Source organism: Galeopterus variegatus, unplaced genomic scaffold (genome assembly GCF_000696425.1).
Source record: "Galeopterus variegatus unplaced genomic scaffold, G_variegatus-3.0.2 Scaffold513, whole genome shotgun sequence".
Lineage (NCBI taxonomy): Eukaryota > Metazoa > Chordata > Mammalia > Dermoptera > Cynocephalidae > Galeopterus > Galeopterus variegatus.
This window is the reverse complement of record NW_007726624.1, coordinates 483,675-502,638: the sequence shown is the minus strand read 5'-3', so window position 1 is coordinate 502,638 and position 18,964 is coordinate 483,675. Positions and strand designations below refer to the sequence as shown.

General features: G+C 34.5%; 1 protein-coding gene across 1 annotated transcript in view; it reads left to right on the top strand.

Moving 5' to 3' along the window:
* Positions 1–18,964, top strand: part of KIF14 (kinesin family member 14) — a 53,613-nt gene that overhangs the window by 8,814 nt on the left and 25,835 nt on the right. Inside the window, exons 4-18 of the mRNA XM_008569580.1 lie at positions 66–164; positions 1,184–1,236; positions 2,190–2,220; positions 2,742–2,849; positions 3,734–3,850; positions 4,044–4,159; positions 5,377–5,549; positions 6,877–7,024; positions 7,272–7,335; positions 9,531–9,715; positions 11,809–11,911; positions 12,748–12,908; positions 14,866–15,013; positions 15,500–15,652; positions 17,625–17,751. Of these exons, the coding sequence (XP_008567802.1) occupies positions 66–164; positions 1,184–1,236; positions 2,190–2,220; positions 2,742–2,849; positions 3,734–3,850; positions 4,044–4,159; positions 5,377–5,549; positions 6,877–7,024; positions 7,272–7,335; positions 9,531–9,715; positions 11,809–11,911; positions 12,748–12,908; positions 14,866–15,013; positions 15,500–15,652; positions 17,625–17,751 (1,786 nt within the window). The remainder of the gene's footprint in view (positions 1–65; positions 165–1,183; positions 1,237–2,189; positions 2,221–2,741; positions 2,850–3,733; positions 3,851–4,043; positions 4,160–5,376; positions 5,550–6,876; positions 7,025–7,271; positions 7,336–9,530; positions 9,716–11,808; positions 11,912–12,747; positions 12,909–14,865; positions 15,014–15,499; positions 15,653–17,624; positions 17,752–18,964) is intronic.

Here is an 18,964-nt window from a genome sequence, read left to right as displayed (position 1 = left end):
AGATATATGATTTGCAACATATGCGAAGAATTTTAAAATGCATGCTGTGTTTCTATTCCTACTAGGTCAACTATCACCTTGAAATGAGCTTCTTTGAAGTATATAATGAAAAAATTCATGACCTTCTGGTTTGTAAAGGTGAAAATGGGCAGAGAAAGCAACCGGTAAGATTAAAACAACTTATTATTGGTTTTTAAATTCTGTTTTTATAAATGCATGTAATTATATGAATTCTGCAGATGATATGGCTTAAAATTTTACTAAAATGCTGTTATATGATAGCAAATGCTTGGAATCTATAGCCTAAACTACACTGTTATTTAGGAAAAAGCTGAACATTATCACCAGTGGAAATTAAAATAGTTATTAAAAATTAATTTCTTTTCATCTTAATCAAGTATTGTGTAATAATTAAAGATAAAATATTTGTTCTAAGATTTAGTTGGACCATATAAGTCAAATACCATATCCCTAATAGTCTGCAAGCCAAAAAGTAGTAAAAGTTTTTAAAGTTGTATTATTTTTATAAAATATGTATTTCAGTGGCTTATTTAGCAAATTGATATCTTGTAGGTAATCTGTGAAACAGAAAGTTTCACAAAACATTAGCTGTTTAAAAACTCCTATTAGAATTAAAAATTTTTAATTTTGCAAAGGACCTTGAAGCACAAGAAATGAAAATCTAAAGAAGTCGTTTGCCTTCTTCACTTGCCCAGAGTTGTGTGGTTTACTATTGGCGGCATTGAGAAACTTACATAATACATGACATTTTCTTCTATGATCTGTGTGTTTTAAAATTTCTGGTCACAGAGAACATATGTATAATGTAACAATGAAGAAAAAAATTAAATGTCTGAAATTTAATAAATGTGTTTTAAAGAGATATTTAAAAGCATAAAAATAATAGCTACTGCAGGATTTAATTTAAGAATAAAAAATAGAAAGAAATTTGATGTTACAATACATTGTTGTGTATTATGCAACTATGTACAGTTTTTGGTATTGAAGCCATTTCTTAATGTCTTACAGTTTTGTTTTTGTGAGAACCTTTGTATTTATTTCTGGATAAAGCAAAGACCAATGTCTTTATCTTAAACTCAAAATATAGAAAAAAGGATCATTTAAAATTTAAGTATTAAGTATTTGTCATACTCTTAATGATGCTAATATTTGCTTCTTGTAGCTGAGAGTAAGGGAGCATCCCATTTCCGGTCCGTATGTTGAAGCGCTGTCAATGTGAGTGTTTGGCTCAGCAAAAGCAAGGAGGAGAAAACAAATGAGTAGAGTGAATTTTGTTCTCCCGTAATCCTTTCTGTGTTCTCATTTGCCTTCCCAACTTAGAAACCCTGGATAACTATTTAGTCTTCTACCCCTAATATTGTCTAATTAAATTTCCCTCTCTTTTCCAAATAGAATGTTAGTTCCTTGTTTTTATATTTGTTCGTATCTTTCACAGCACTTATAATGTAGCATAGAGTACTAATTATACTGAGTATGAAATAAATATTTGATTTTTCTTTCTTTTACCCTCTCCTTTCCACATTAAGTCTTCCCTCTCAGCTTGCATTTTTATACCTACTACTTTTTTATACCTACTACTTATTTTTCCTGAAGAGGAAAGAAGGTGCCAAGTTGAGTTAAGAGTTTGCTACGTGCCAAGAGTCATTTACTGCCGCTTTTAACACTCCAAATGCTTTTCTTAAAGGAAAGGAAAAATAATTAGGTATAAATTTAGCTCCATTAAATAAATCTGGGTTTATGTTGGGACCCATGTACACCCATGCCCACACATATGAGGGCACTTCAAAAACTTCATGGAAAGATTCATGGTATCTTTTACTTCTCTACCTTTCACAAACTTTTTGAAGTACCCTCATGTACCTATGCATATACATATGTGTTAAGATACATCTTTTGATGTTATGATTTAGAATTGAATATTATAATGTTAAGATGCTAAGATGTTTCATTGTATTCAGAACAAGTGTACTTTTTGGTAAAATTAAAGAATTATTTTATTTCTTGCTCTTTAAGAATGGGGAAAATAAAGATCCTGGGAACCTCAGTATTTGTGCATTTGTCTGTTACTTCAGAGAATAATTATGTAATTGAAAGGTTATTATTGTTTTACGAGAGCAACAGTATAATCATCAGTAAAATTGTTTTGTCTTTTTACTTTTTAAAAATAGGAATGTTGTCAGTTCTTACTCTGATATCCAGGTAAGATTAATTGTATTTTGTCTCTTCACTATGTAGAAAGAGCATAATCATAAATATTCATAACAGTATTTCTCCTTAATTGCTGTTTGAGTAAATAAAAAGTTAATCTTGTTAATTTATCATGTACTGATCTTTTTAGTTAAGCTTTAATCAAAAGAATTGCTCTTCTGAATTAAAAATAGATATTGACTATCATGTCAGCTTAGAATGATAGAAATAGCCTTTTAAAAAGCTATTATTTATTACATATTTTATAATATATAGTATTGTATATTATATGTCATATATTTTATAATATATATTATTTATATATTATTTCTTGCTTCAGATTTCTGTGACAGAAAAAAAAATAGACAATGGGAATGCAAATCATTAAAAGATAAACACTTATTAATTTCATTTCATAAGCTAATTACAAATGTGTATGTGTTACCAAATGTACTTTCTTTGTTGTTTCTTAATTTGTTCTTCCAATAAATTACAGTCTGCTGATCTGACCTCCCTTCCTTTTTTCTTATTAGAGTTGGCTAGAATTGGGAAATAAACAAAGAGCAACTGCTGCTACTGGTATGAATGATAAAAGCTCACGGTCTCATTCAGTGTTTACCCTGGTGATGACCCAGACCAAGGTATTTTTTTTTGTTGATTATTTTCGTAGGTAAGATAGTAAATACATTTAGGTTTCATGTTTTTCTTATTTTCTTCTTCAAATCAAAAGGTAAAAGTATAGTCATATGAACATATAAACATAATTGGATTTTAGGAAATATACACAATAACTTTGAATGACTTTTGGTATATATGGTAATATATTATTTATCACTGTTTTTTAAAATCTATAATAGATGATTATTAATTTATCATGATGTCATTCATATGATCATATCAATATATGATATATTATCAATATATATGGTAGTTATAGAGTATTTGGAAAAACATTAAAATGTAAAAGATTTTAAGAAATTCAGCCATAGGTTCCACTACTCAAATAACACCCTCTAAACATTTTGGTATATAATCTTATGGTTGTTTTATAATCACACTTAAATTCACAAAATCTAACAATTTTATGCTGTAACAATTTTGCAAAATAATTCTAATAGCTAAATAATATCCCGTTAACTATTAAAATTCCTCAAGTTTTTCTCTACTGTTGGGCATTTGTATTGTTTTTAAATGTTTTGCTATTATAATGCTGGGATAAGCAACATTATTTTGCATTAAGCTTTTTCTCTATTTTGGTTGTTTCTTTAATGTAACTGAATAGTTATTGATCTTAATCCCTTTAAAATCATTTTTTTAAATTTTGGCATAATCTAACCACTGCTCAGTGTATTCTTTTCAGTAGACTGTGAATATTTATGCCTTACAGATTGTCACAGATTTAAGAAGGGATGGCTTTAAAAATAAATGAGTGATTTGTAATCTTGTATAACTTTTCCTTTTAAAGACTTATATTGATGGAAAGTCATAAAAGAACTTATATTATTTTAATATCATTTTGCTGTAGACAGAATTTGTGGAAGGGGAAGAACACGATCACAGAATAACAAGCCGCATAAACCTAATTGATCTGGCAGGCAGCGAGCGCTGCTCCAGGGCTCACACTAGTGGAGATCGACTGAAGGTAAATGGGATGGTTTTCTTATTTTGTTGACGTTTATTCCTGTGGGCATTATTTTTAGGAGAGTACAAACCGAATATGCTTAATCTAGAAAATGTATTTTTATCTGCAGCTTACAGATTGCATTGCTGTGGTTTAAAAAGTGATACATGCTTTTTTGGTTGTGATTATTTTTTAAATTTTATTTTATATACAGGAAGGTGTGAGTATTAACAAGTCCTTGCTAACTCTGGGAAAGGTTATATCTGCACTCTCTGAACAAGCAAACGGAAAGAGAGTTTTTATTCCTTATCGTGAATCTGTTCTAACATGGCAAGTATCTTTTGAAGTATAAAGAATTGTATAAAATACAGTGAATATTGTGGGGAAGAGAATGATAGACTGACTTCATATAACTTTGAGATAGAAAAGAAGTGGTTAGCAGATGAATTCTAGAGCCAAACTACCTGTATTTGAATCTCAGCTCTGCATCTTATAAGCTCTGTAACTTTGGAAAAATCAGTTAATACTCTAGCTTGTTTCCTTATCTGTAAAAAAGGGATAATATCAATACCTATCTTTTAGGGTTATAGTGAGGATTCAATTATTAATGTAAAACTCTTAATGCATAATATGTGCTGTATGAGTGTAAACAACTATCCTTATACTTAATTATTATTAGTACCTAACTAATTAGGCACTAATATGTTCGAACATATATGGTATTACCAAACGTATTGCTGTGTGTATAAAGTAAAATTGAATAATTTTGTTTATTAGTACATGTACATGGTGACTAGCACATAGGTGCTCGATAAGTGTTTTCATTAGTGAATATATATTTAATTTCCAATACATTACATTCAAATTACATCTGTGTAGATTTAGTGTTCAATTCTGATAAGCATTAATATACATTTAGGATAAGGACCTCATCTCTACTTGACAGTAATATGTCTTTATAATTGATTTGTTACAATGTGGTTGCCTCCTTGAAACCTGTAAGGTAAAATCTGATTTTTTTTCATGGCTTTTGAAAGTAAAGAATAGTGAAATTCGTTCTGCACTAATAAAAGATGTTCTAAGTCTCATACATTTTTTTCTCTAATATAAACTTTTGCATGCAGTATAATACAGAACTTTTGTTTATATGTCCATTCATCATTTTCAACATTTATTGAGCACCTGCTTCAAAGGTTGTGGTAGCACTGGAAATACAAAGATGACCAAGACACAGTCCTTTAGTTTCTAGAGTAGCTCACAGTTTCATAAGGGGAGAGGTATCTTTCTAAATATTTGATGGTTAACCGTATTTTAAAACCTCTGCACAGATTATTGCATTGTGAGACAATATAAAAAGTATAGGAGAAAATAGTGTTTATGAGACTTAAAAATAGCCAGAAATACTAAAAAAAATTTTAAATGGCATTTGAGTAAAGAGTATAATACTGTATTATATACCCTATTAGTTTGTTTTCTGCTTTCTAGATAATTACTGTTATTAGGTTGTTGTAGAAGCTAAGTCTAATTATGACTTTTTTTCCTTGAAGGCTATTAAAGGAAAGTCTGGGTGGAAATTCAAAAACTACAATGATTGCTACGATCAGTCCTGCTGCCAGCAACATAGAAGAAACATTAAGCACACTTAGATATGCTAACCAAGCCCGTTTGATAGTCAACATCGCCAAAGTAAATGAAGATATGAATGCTAAGTTAATTAGAGGTGAATATTTTTCTCAAAATTCAAAAATTATCTTGCCATGGTTTAGGCTCCAATATTAGTTGGTCTTAAAATATGCAGTTTAAGAAAATCAGATTCTTGTTTACCATACCTTTGTATAATAGATCTAGTCACCATCCTACGGTGAGGAGCAAGACAGGTGGAAGGACAGCAGGAAAGGGAATAAGTGGAAAGGGGGAAAACAATCAGAAAAAGACCATAGAAAATAGAGTGTGGGTAAGGGGGAAACAGCAAGCATAAAAAAAATAATTCTACAGACCAAGTCATAGATGTGTGCAGCAAAAGAACAATAAAGTTATTATTTTTCTTTTATGACCTTTCCTCCATTGTCATTCCATTTATTAGCTCTGCTCTTGCTTAGTTCATTGATCCAAAGGCTATTTGAGCTTGAGTTTCTAGCATAGGCCTTACTTCATTTATGCTAAATACTGTTTTCTATTTGTCTCTCAGTAATCACTCACTTAGGATAACTTTAATACATGCAAGGGATCTCGATTTGTACAAATTTTATCTCTGTTTATGTGGAACTACCATCTTTTCATACCCTTTTGTTCTTTGGCCCTTCTTAGCAGTAGAAACTGATAGAGACTTCAGAGGTATGAGCCAGAGAGAAATCAGTTTTCTTTTTCTTTTATTGTTTTTTTGGTGGCTGGCCGGTACAGGGATCCAAACCTGTGACCTTGGTGTTACCAGCGCTACAATCTCCCAAGTGAGCTAACCAGCCAGCCCCCATTTATCTAGTTTTCTTTGTCATAGTCCATCCTTTCCCTTTTGGATCGCTTCTGTCTTACAAATGGGACTGTTTTTGTTAAAACTAAGTATTCTAAATTCCAGTTTAAAAAATCTTTGATCTTTATCTCACTTGTCTTTATGAGTAAGATTTTCCTGGGGCAATCCTAGTTTATGTCTGTGGCCCCAGTGTATTTAATAGTACCCCGTTTGCTCTCAAAAGTGCCCCACTGTGTACAATATATTATATGGCCATCCTACTAATGAAGGGGGAAAATTCATTAATATGGGAGCACTGCTTCAGATTAAGGCCAGGTAGACATTTATAGATCATGTAAGTAAAGTAAACCTGATTTCTCCAAATATTTTATTTAGTAATATTTATTTATTGGCAGCTGGCCAGTGATCTGAACCCATGACCTAGGTGTTATCAGCATCATGCTCTGATCAACTCAGCTAACCAGCCAGCCCTTATTTATTAATATTCAAAACTTCAAATAGAAGATTGTAGGATTATACCTACTGTGGAATTATTACATATCAAATGTTATTAATCATGCGTTGTTTTCCAAATCTTTAGAACTGAAAGCAGAAATTGAAAAGCTAAAAGCTGCTCAGAGAAACAGTCGGAATATTGACCCAGAACGATACAGGCTCTATCGGCAAGAAATAACATCCTTAAGAATGAAGCTTCATCAACAGGAGAAGGACATGGCAGAAATGCAAAGGTGGAATATAGTCAATATTTTAAATGTTAAATATGTTGCTGTGGAATCATAGGACTGGTTGGGACCTTAAGAAGATACTGAGTCTGTATTTCTCCCTACCTTCCATCTGACTAGAGCAGCCCACTCCCAGACTATCATATTTTAAATATTACTAGGTAGTTCCCTCGTCTTCATTGGTTGTCTCTTGATTCTCAGTCTTATATACCTGGATGTTTTTAACTATATTATTTTTTTTCTCTTTGGAAAGAGTGTGGAAAGAAAAGTTTGAACAAGCTGAAAAGAGAAAACTTCAAGAAACAAAGGAGTTGCAGGTATCATTTCAACTTTCTAAACTGATTTGAAAATAAATTAAATATGCCAATAAATAGGTAAACTTAATTTCTCAAATACTTATTATATACTGACTCTGTGCAAAGCAATACCATAAGGAGAATTAATATAAAGAAGTATTAAGATCAAGGTTGTGATTGCTTAGAGACCATAAGCTAATGGAAAAGTTAATATATAAACGAACTGTGCTGTGCTGGGAATAGAGGCCCTATTCCCTATACGGTTCCAGCCTTCAGTGAGATTGTGATCCAGAGGGCGGTTTACGAAATGTAAATAGAAGACCGAAATGCAGTGTGTTTTGATTAGATTGAACCATATGAACTGCCAGTTTTGTAGGCAAAAAATGGTTGAACTCTGGCAGTTTCATATGGTTCAACCTAATGCGATGAAAAGTATGTAAAAGGTAGGAAGGCAGGAGCGGGGAGGGAGTAATTAACTTTGAGAAGGGTGTTTATCAAGGAAGACTTCAAGGAGAAAGAGACAAGTAAGCAGGGTTTTGCACAATGAACAGGAATTTGCTAGATTAAGTCAGAATTTTCTAAGCAAAGGAATACCTTGTTCAGAGGCATAGAGGCACAACACAGCTTGGATGTCCAAAGAATTAAGAAGTTTCATATGGTTAGAAACTGAAGCTGGTGACAGAGCTTAGGCTGGAGAGAGATGTAAGATTCAGATCATGAAATAGTGAGGAACTTGAACTTAGATGACAGGGAGACACCAAAGGGTTTTAAATGGAAGAGGAGTGACATGAGCAGACATCTGTTTTAAGTAGATTCTTCTAGTAATAATGCGAAAGGTGGATTTGAGGGAGGAAAGACTGATGATGGCAGGGAAAATGACTCATTTAGGAAGCTGTTGCTGTGGTTGAGGCAAGAGATGATGAGAGCCGGAGTACGGCAGTGGCAATAGGAATGTGTAGTGGAGGAGTGGGATTTAAGAGATAGGAAGGAGGTAAAATAGATAGGATCAGGAATTTTTACTTTTTATTTTTTTTAATGTGGGTACTGAGAAATGGAAAAAATTAAGAATGACTCCCAGGTTTCAGAAATTTTTCAATGCATTGTGAAACTATGAGGTCATTGTAGTGGTGAAGGCAGAAGCCAGATGACAGAGGTTGAGGATTGTCTAAGAGATGAGGAAGTAGAACTACACATAGGGACTCTTTGACAGAGAATTGTAGAAGTCAGGGAAGGGGGAAGGGAAAGTTTTTGTTTTGTTTTTGTTTCTTTAAAGGATTGAAGATACTTGAACATTTTTATAGGTGTCAGAAACTCCTTAATGGAGTGAAATTCTAAAGGAGATTGGAGAAGATGAGTCAAGAGCAAGGGTAGTGGCCATAAAAAAAATACTTCAAATGATTGGAAGGGGAGTGCTGTAAGAATTCAGAGGAAGGAGGGAAAATTCCTTGTAGATGGCTGTTCAGCTTCATAGAAGGGGTGGGGTTTGAGTTGGGCTTAGAAGCTTAGGTAGGTAGAGAAGAGGAAGAAAGCATTCTAGGAAGGGAAAACTGTATGAGAGTAAAGGTGGGAAAGTTTAAGCTGTCCTGTGAAGAGGGTGTGTGGGTCAGTTTTGTTGGGACAAGCAGTTAATACAAGGTCATAAGGAGATAAAATTGTAAAGATATGTTGTGATTAGTTTATTAAGGACTTGATTTCCAAGCGAAGGAATTTGAGTTTTGTCTCGTAGGAAGTGAGAAGCCATTGAAAGTGTTTGACTACGAGACTGATATTTTGAGAGTACACTTTCAAGAGAATCTGATACAGGTTGTAAGACAGATTGAACACAGAAGTTGCTGATAGGGCAATCAGAAGGCTGCTGCAGTAGTGCTGTTGAGAGTTGATAAAGGCCTGAATGAAGGTGATGGCTGTGAAGGTGTGACAGAAGGAGTTGAGTCGTTCCAAGGACAATTGGTCAATAAGAGAAGACCCAATTTGGTGATGATGGATTGTTAAATGAGTGGTCAATATAACTCCTAAGAGTCTGAGAGTATGATGGTAACAGTCACAGGGAAGTCATGGAGGAGAGATTCTAAGAAAGAAGGACAGATTCTAAGAAACCTTTAATTTATTGAGACTTCACATAGAATGATTCTAATATTTAACATAGTTCGTTTTAGACGAATTTAACAATTTCATGCTTGTGGTTAAGATTAGACTTTTTTTTTTACTTCTAACAGAAAGCAGGAATTACATTTCAAATGGACAACCATTTGCCAAACCTCGTTAATCTCAATGAAGATCCACAACTATCGGAAATGCTGCTATATATGATAAAAGAAGGGACAACTACAGTTGGAAAGTATAAACCAAACTCAGGCCATGATATTCAGTTATCTGGGGTGCTGATTGCTGATGATCATTGGTATGTTAGTCTTCTTAAAAAAAAAAATCCTGGGGCCGGCCCGGTGGCGCACTGCTACAGTGCGCCGCTTGGGAGCGCGGTGGCGCTCCCGCCGAGGGTTCGGATCCCACATACAGACCGGTTCCCGCTCACTGGCTGAGCGAGGTGTGGGAGCAACACCGAGGGTTGCAATCCCGTTGCCGGTCCTGGTCCGGTACGGGCGCGACGCTGAGGGTTGCGATCCGTTGCCAGTCACGAAAAAAGACAAAAAGGAGAAAAAAAAAAAAAAATCCTGTTGATTTTTCAGTAGGCTTCCATATCTTGATAACATGTGGTCCTTCATATGAAGTATTCATTTATACTGATTCTTTGTTCTACTTCTTCAGACCCATTTTTTTAGCCAGAACAAACAGACATTTTCAGCATTTTGTAAGGACAATACATACATCAGTTACTCTCAATATAAAGTACTATATATTTTCTCTGTGTTTTTGTTTTGATGTACTTAGCCTATTGATTGAGGGATAATTTCTTTTCTTAGAATTACAATGATGGCCATAAAAGTAAACTTCCATCCATCTTATATGGCAGAATTTTTGGTTGGTTTGACAAATTCAAAAATTTCGTTTTACGTGAATTTTGTTCACTTGAATGGGATGATACTTCTATATGTTTGGGGGATGATAGTGTTTGTAAACTCTTTTGGCTTTGCATTGTGTTTCCAAGGTTTGTGTATGTTGATGCTTTCATTTTCACTGCTGTGAAGTATTTCATTGTATGAATTTATCTCTCATTACAATCTATTTTGTTGATAGATATTTGGGTTGTTTCTAATTTTGTGCTACCACAATATTGCTATGAGTATACCTGTACAGGTCACCCGGCACAAATGTGGGAAGTTTCTCCAGAGTACGTTTCCCAGATAGTAAGCTGAAACGGTGACTCTCAGAACCCTCAGGGCAGCTGGTAGAGACTCGGGAGGTCTGAGCTGTCGGACCAGAGAGCAGTCTCTCTGTTTGCTTCAATGTGCTGTACAAATATGATGATTTTCTAATTTTGCTATAATAATTTTTAAAGTTTAAGAAGCACTCTTAAATTATATGTCTAAGAGTAGAGATATGAGATTGTAGGGTATGTTTATATTCAACTTTACTGGGTAATTTCAAATCATTTTCCAAGGTGATTATCAGTTTCTACTCCCATTGTCATGAGTGTAACTGTTACCTGTTACTCCACATACTTGTTAACACTTAGGACTGTCAGACTAATTTTGCCAATCTGGTGAATGTCAAATAGTATCTCATTGTGGATTCATTTTGCATTTCATTGATTAATAATGAGGTTGAGCATCTTTTCATATATTAATTGGCCATTTTAATCCCTAATTACAGATCTTGGTAGCCTACCAACAGCTGGAGGGTTTTGGTTAGGACTCAGCTTTTGCCACAGTTTTCTTTTTCTTTTCTTCTATCCAGTTAATCCAACTGGATTGGATTAACGAATTGGAGTTTGGAGTTTCATTCCTATTCTCTGAATAAAAAAACTCAAAGGAATATGTAGCTTTTGTAGGTGATTTTCCACAATATCATCTTATAGTCAGACTCCAGTTAATTAGATGACTAAGGAGTATGCTTTTATCTCTATGCTATTCCTTCCTTTGTATTTCCCCATTTTTCAAGTGGGGAAAAATGTTTGTTGTTATTAAAGCTCATATATAACACTAGAAACTTAGAAAAATAAAAACACTTAAAATTGTTCTGTTCATAGGAAATCATTGTCAATATTTTAACTTTTTTTTTGTTGAATTTTTTTCGATGTATTTTTTTTGCCAGGGAGGGTTATTTATCTTTTTTTTTTTTTAAAGCAGTTATAGTCAGAATACATACAGTGAAAATTCTTCCCACCACTGGTGGATTGCAAGAGAGGCCAGGTTTTTTTCTCCAACCTTCAAAATATAGCTGGAGGAAAATAAAATAATTTTAAGTCATGGTTGTTACAAATTGATACGGACCTTAACACTAAAGGAATAACCCAAGCAAGATTATCCGATATTGCCTTTTCCTTACTTCTTAATGTGTCCTGTAATTGTAACAATGTACATCTTTTTTTAACAGTACCATCAAAAATTTTGGTGGGACAGTGAGTATTGTCCCAGTTGGTGAAGCAAAGACATATGTAAATGGAAAACATATTTTGGAATCCACAGTATTACATCATGTAAGTTGATGGGTGGTACAGTATAAGAAACTGTTTGACTTAAGGCAAATCATTTAATTTATTTAAGTCCCAATTTTCTTCTCTGTAAGATGAGGAAGTTGAACTAGATCAAGCACTTTTCCATTTCAAAAATTTTCTTTCCTATTAATTCATTAATAGTCTTCCTTTGTGCAAAGACAAAAGTTATATTTCTGTGAGCCAGTACCTGAAGAGCAGACCACTGACAGCTTCATTATGTGTCCTATAAAGAGCTGGGCTTTGGAATCAGGGCGGCCATGGTTGAAGCCCTGTTTCTGCCATTTGCTATATGACCTTTGGCAGATTATCTACCTAGATGATTAAATAATATCACCCAAATGAGGACACTTTATAGAGCATCATTAATAAATTTGCTAGAAGAACAGGCATGAATCAGTCTGTTGCAGGCAGCTGAAACATATGGTCACTATATATCCTACCTTTTAGGAGTAGCAGAGGATCAAATGAAATAATTTGTGTGTAGTTCTTAGAATCATGTCTGCAAATAGTAAACTCGCAGTGAATATCTATTACTATTATTAAGCTCTGTGCACATTAGTTCCTTCATTCCTAAAATTGGGATAATAATATGTATCTCACTGAGTTGTTGTGGGACGTAAATGAGATAATTATGTATGTAAAGTGCTTCATGCAGTGTTTGGCATTAAGAAAGTATCTAATAAATGTTAATCGCTATGATTTTTATGTTTATGATTAGTAATACTAGATTATTTTGAATTGTTGAGCATAATGATTTTTCTCCTATAATTTTTTGGTTCAGACTCACCTCAAATAGTAAATTTTTTTGTGTGCTTTAGGGTGATCGGGTGATTCTTGGTGGAGATCATTATTTTAGATTTAATCATCCAGTGGAAGTCCAGAAAGGAAAAAGACCATTGGGCAGAGATACTCTTACAAGCGAGGGTCCAAAAGACTTTGAATTTGCAAAAAATGAGTTGCTCATGGCACAGCGATCACAGTAAGTATTGTTACTGATATGAAATAGTAAGTGTATGAGAGAGGTCTGCAACACAGTTAATCACTTGTGATTAACTCCAGTAGTTAACACTGTGGGTGCTGGTTTCTAGTGATAAAATGTTCTCCCTTGGTACATTCATTCATTCAGCATACATTTATTGAATATGTGTTATGTGTCTGTCACTGTACCCATTGCTGGGATACAAAGAATAATAATTGAAACTTATCTCCCATGCTGGAGGAATTCATCTCAGGGGCTGACAAACAGTGGTGACAGAATGGTCTGACAGAAACCTGTATGATGTGGAAGCTTATGGGGTGACACCTGGCCCTGACCAGGGATTGTCGAAGGTTTCTAGAGGATTAGAAGATGTCCCCTGGAGCAGTCCCAAGAGATTATTAGAAGTTAGGGGAAGATTGGGAGAGGGTATGTTTGTTTTTCTTTTCTTCTTTTGCTCCAGTTTTAGTTCTTGCAATGTTGTAGGATTTCAGGCTTAAGCAGTATCCTTATAAGCTAAATGGTAAAGCCTGCACAGCTAAAATGCTAAGGAGTTTGGACATTATCTTAAAGGATAAGGGAACCATTAAAGAATTTGAAGCACATATGGAACAGTCATGATTAGAATCTCATTTTAGAGAGATCACCATGACCCAAGTCTGGAGAATAGAGTAGAGGTAGAGCAAGGTGACAGGCTGCAAATGCAGTTAAGAGACTGTTAAAATAAATCAGTATAGTGTGGTGAGGCAGGAGAGAAATATAAAAGAGATAAAGTCAACAAGTCTTGATAAAGGGAGGATGAATCAAGAATGATGAACATAGACGGGATTAACCCTGCCTTGTCATCTTTTAAGAAGCCTGAATCTGCTTTTGTTCTCTTTAAAGTTTTTTGTTGTAGTACATTATACAGAACATAAAATTTACCATTTTAATCATTTTTAAGTGTACAGTTCAATGGCATTAAGTGCCTTCGTTGTTGTGCAGTCATCACCATCATCCATTTCTAAAAGTTTTTCATCGCAAGCTGAAACAGTAACTCCCCATTCTCTCTCCCTGGCCCCTAGTAACTGATAGCCCTCTTTCTTTTGACATTCTTATTCTTTTTTCAGTAAAACTGGGAATGGAAATTTCTATGTAGTGCAGTTACTAAAACATTGATTTTATGGAGAAGAAAGCAGTTTTTTTGTTTTCTATAATCACCGATGCTTTTTTCCCTGTGCATTGAGAGGTGATAAAGCTAGTTTACTGTTTTGACTTATCAAAACGTGAAATTATTTTAAGTGGTTGAAAATATAGGGTACAATTTCTGCTTTACCAACTCTCGTATCATGTTTTTAGTGACATTTCAATATTTTCCTAATCTATGACCTAAACATAAATTAAAAATACAATTTTTGTTCTTTTGTTAGTTTAACATAAAATACCCTTGTTTTGTGTTTACTATAATGTTAGCTAATTATTACAGTATTTATTATAACATTATATTTTTATATAATTTATTTTTCTTAAACATTTAAAAAATATATTTATGTAAATATCAGGCATCTGCAGCAGTAACTAAGTTAGAAATAAGCGAATTTTCATGCTGGCTTTTTTCATATGTGCAAACAATTCTAGAGCCAATGAAAAAAAATTTTTTTTAAAGATGACCGGTAAGAGGATCTTAACCCTTGACTTGGTGTTGTCAGCACCACGCTCTCCCAAGTGAGCCAACCGGCCATCCCTGTATAGGGATCCGAACCTGTGGCGTTGGTGTTATCAGCACCGCACTCTCCCAAGTGAGCCACAGGCTGGCCCTGAGCCAATGAAAATTTTAAGAACACTGTTGATAGTGTCAGAAATTAAGTTTTAAGATTTAAGCTTTTGTTTAATGGAAAACATTTAAATATGATTAAGAACTGTTATGGTATATAAGGAATTCTTAAACAATGTACTCTGTAAATATCTTGGTATTTTGTAGACTTGAAGCAGAAATAAAAGAGGCGAGGTTGAAAGCAAAGGAAGAAATGATGCAAGGAATCCAAATTGCAAAAGAAATGGCTCAGCAAGAGCTTTCTTCTCAAAAAGCTGCATATGAAAGCAAAATAAAAGCACTGGAAGCAGAACTGGTAAAGGACAGAATTGTTTTTTTTCCTCTGATAGTGCAGCCCAAATGATATGTTGGCTGTAAAACTGATTATGTTCCTATAAGAGAACTGGGGGAGTGTCAGAAATTAGAGGATGAAAGCCGCAGTGAGTCCTGGTCTCTTTAATCTTACTTTAGGAAGCAGGTTGGTAGTAGACAGTGGCTACTGGAAGAAGAAAAATGGACAGAAAGGCTTCTGTCCTTCAGTCACTTGAGTTGTGCAATCTTACATTCCCGGACATCCATTTCAGAGGCGAGTACTCTAAAAAGTTTGACCAGTGATATTTATTTTTAGTTAGATTAGTTAACCTGAATGAAATAGAGAAACTATAGGGCAGCTTTTTGATTAGTGAATAATTTCTTGTGCATTGGTTAAAGAAAAGGACTTTCGTACTTTTTTTGGTACTATTTTAGAAAAAGAGCTTTGTAATTTTTTCCCTGAGTCATTTTTTATTATTATTCTTTAAAGAAAGAAGAGTCTCAAAGGAAGAAAATGCAGGAAATAAATAACCAAAAGGCTAATCACAAAATTGAGGAATTAGAAAAGGCAAAACAACACCTTGAACAGGAAATATATGTCAACAAAAAGCGATTAGAAATGGAGACTTTGGCTACAAAGCAGGTAATTTCATTTTATGACTAATTTGCTTTATTCTGAGGAAAAGCTGGATTTTGTTTTTCATTTTTTTGTTTTTGTTTTTTAAAGAGTTATGGTATCTTCACAGGTGAGAGCCAAATCCAGGTCTCTCGATTCTCATCATCAACAGCGCTTCTTGCCTGAAAGTTTATATTCTGGTGCTGCTCACAGATCTGCTCAAACATCATCACACAGATATTTTGAAAGATATAGGGCTCTTATTTCCAGCTAGTTCCATTCCAGGTTTCTCGTTTTTTTTTTTTTTTTTTTTTTTTTTTTAAAAAAAGACCGGGAAGGGGGTTTTAACCCTTGTTTTGGTGTTGTCAGCACCACGCTCAGCCAGTGAGCGAACCGGCCATCCCTATATGGGATCCGAACCCGGGGCCTTGGTGCCATCAGCACCGCCCTCCCCCGAGGGAGCCCCCGGGCCAGCCCCAGGTTTCTCGTTTTTTTTTTTTTTTAAAAAAAGACCGGGAAGGGGGTTTTAACCCTTGTTTTGGTGTTGTCAGCACCACGCTCAGCCAGTGAGCGAACCGGCCATCCCTATATGGGATCCGAACCCGGGGCCTTGGTGCCATCAGCACCGCACTCTCCCGAGTGAGCCACCGGGCCAGCCCCAGGTTTCTCGTTTTATACATCTACAACTATCCTCCCATTAGTAATGCCAGATAATGTAAATAAGTGTTATAGTAGTAGGACCCAATATGTAGAAGCAAGAACACACAGCTCTGATATTGGGTCACATCCTGGTGTCAGACAGAATGAAGCATCACCTTCCCTTGGACAGAGCGGCAAGCAGACTGTTTCCTAAGAGAACTCACCGTAGAACATTCGTAACCTGGCTTATGAGCCCAGGCACCTACTATGGTCATCTCATTGAGGATAGAGGCATCTTTCAGGGGCCAACTCATATTAACGAGTCATAAGACTGAAGGATAAGACCAGAGTGTTAATATGTTCAGTCACCTTACTGTTAACATTTCTGGCCATTATTTCTCTTTATGTTAGTGGTTCTCAAAGTGTGGTTCCTAGACCAGCAGCATGAGCATCACCTGGGAACCAGTTTGAAATGCAAATTCTTAGCCTCCACTCCAGCACTACGGAATCAGAAACTCTGGGGTGGGGCCAAGAATCTGTTTTAACAAGCCCTGCCGGAAATTCTTATGCATACCAAAGTTTGAGAGTCACTGTTCTGATTCCTTCTATCTTAATCTTAAGGTTTTACTCTCAAATGTCAGTTTTATTTCTCTTTTTCCCAAGTTTGTGGGTGGGGGATGTGGGGGTAAAGTACTCCTAGTAATCCTGAAGTACTGATATTATAATTTAATGATAATACATCTACTAGTCAACTCTAGGACACACAGTGGCTAGTGAGCCACCTCAAAGAGTTTTAGGAGAAAAGCAGTTATTATTAGTAGGCTATTATAACGTTTCTTTGTGCCAAACTAGGTTTTTTGTGTCTTTTAAATTAATTTCTTTACTTATAGTCTACAAATGTTTTTGAGTGTGGCCTTTTTGAGCAGTTTTCTTTTTTTTCTAAAGGTTTTTTCACTTTCTATCAATGGAAAGAAAAGATTAATCTATGTCATCAAAAATTCCTAATGACATTGTCGTGGGGAAAAATCATTTTATTAGGAAATTTTATAAATCATTTTTTAAAAGCTTTTTATATTTAATAAAACATGTAAAACATGTTAATCATGTATGTTTAATAAAATGTATACTGTAAAATGAGGTTTAATTATACAGTATGTTACCATTATCGATCTGGCTTTTAAAAAAATAGATTTTATTGTGTATATTTAAGGTATATAACATGATATTATGGGATACATGCAAATAGTAAAATGATTACTATAGCAAAACAAATTAATATATTCATCATCTTAATTTGGTTTTATAATTTCTCTCCTTGAATATTCTCATGTATGGGTCTATATGAATGAATATCAATTAGGCCTTAGAAGACCACAGCATTCGTCATGCAAGAATTCTCGAAGCTTTAGAAACTGAAAAGCAAAAAATTGCTAAAGAAGTACAAATTCTACAGCAGAATCAGAGTAATAGGGATAAAACTTTTACAAGTGAGTATATGCTTATTTTAGCAGACACTTTTTAAAGTTATGTATGTTATATACAGTTATTAAAATGTTAGAGTTAGTTGCCTTTATATATTAAAAATGTTTTCTTCTAGACATTGGTGACTTTTCTGGATCTAAATGAATTTGTGTGAATGATTGTTTTTAGAATATTCAGTTTTTAGAATAGTTATATCAGTGCTATAGATTGAATGTTTGTGTCTTCACAAAATTCATATGTTAAAATACTAACCCCCAATTTGGTGGTATTAGGAGGGTGGAGCCTTTGATAGGTGATTAGGTAAATGGAATTAGTGCCCTTATAAAAGAAATCCCAGAGCTCCCTCACCTCTTCCACCAAGTGAGGACACAGCAAGAAGATAGCAGTCTGCAGCACAGAAGAGAGCCCTCACCAGAACCTCACCATGCTGGCACCATGCCCTTGGACTTCCACCCTCCAAGACGGTGAGGGATAAATTTCTGTTGTTTATAAGCCACCCAGTCAATGGTAATTTGTTGTAGCAGCTCGAGCTAAGACAATAAGCAAATAGTAAACAAAATTTCAGGTGTTATTTTAACGTGTATGTGTTTTTAAAAACGTATCTTTTTCTAATCCTTAGTTCTTATTTTATACCTAGTTGTGCTTAATCATTGGGTATTTTGTTTTCTTTTCGCTTGGACATATTTTTTTAAAGAGATTTTTCTCTGCTAGCTTTACTGAGGTAAAATTGACAAATAAAAATTGTACATATTTGAGATGTACAACATGATGCTCTTATACACATTGTGAAATGATTACCACAATCAAGCTAATTAATATATCCATTAACTCACCCTTTTTGTGTGTGTGTGTGTGGTGAGAATACTTAGGATCTACTCTCTCAGCATATTTCAAGTATATAATACAATATTATTAACTATTGTCAACTCACTGCCGATTAGATCTCCAGAACTTATTCATTCTGTGTAACTGAAACTTTATACCCTTTAACCAACATCTTCCCATTTTCCTCACCTTGCAGCCCTTTGTAACCACCTTTTTACTGTCTGCTTATGTGAGTTTGACTTTTATAGATTCCACATATAAGTGAGATCATGCAGTATTTGTCTTTCTGTGTCTGGCTTATTTCACTTAGCATAGCGTCTTACAGGTTGTGTTGTTGCAAACAGCAGGATTTAATTCTTTTTTGTGGCTGACTAATATTATGTTGTATACCAC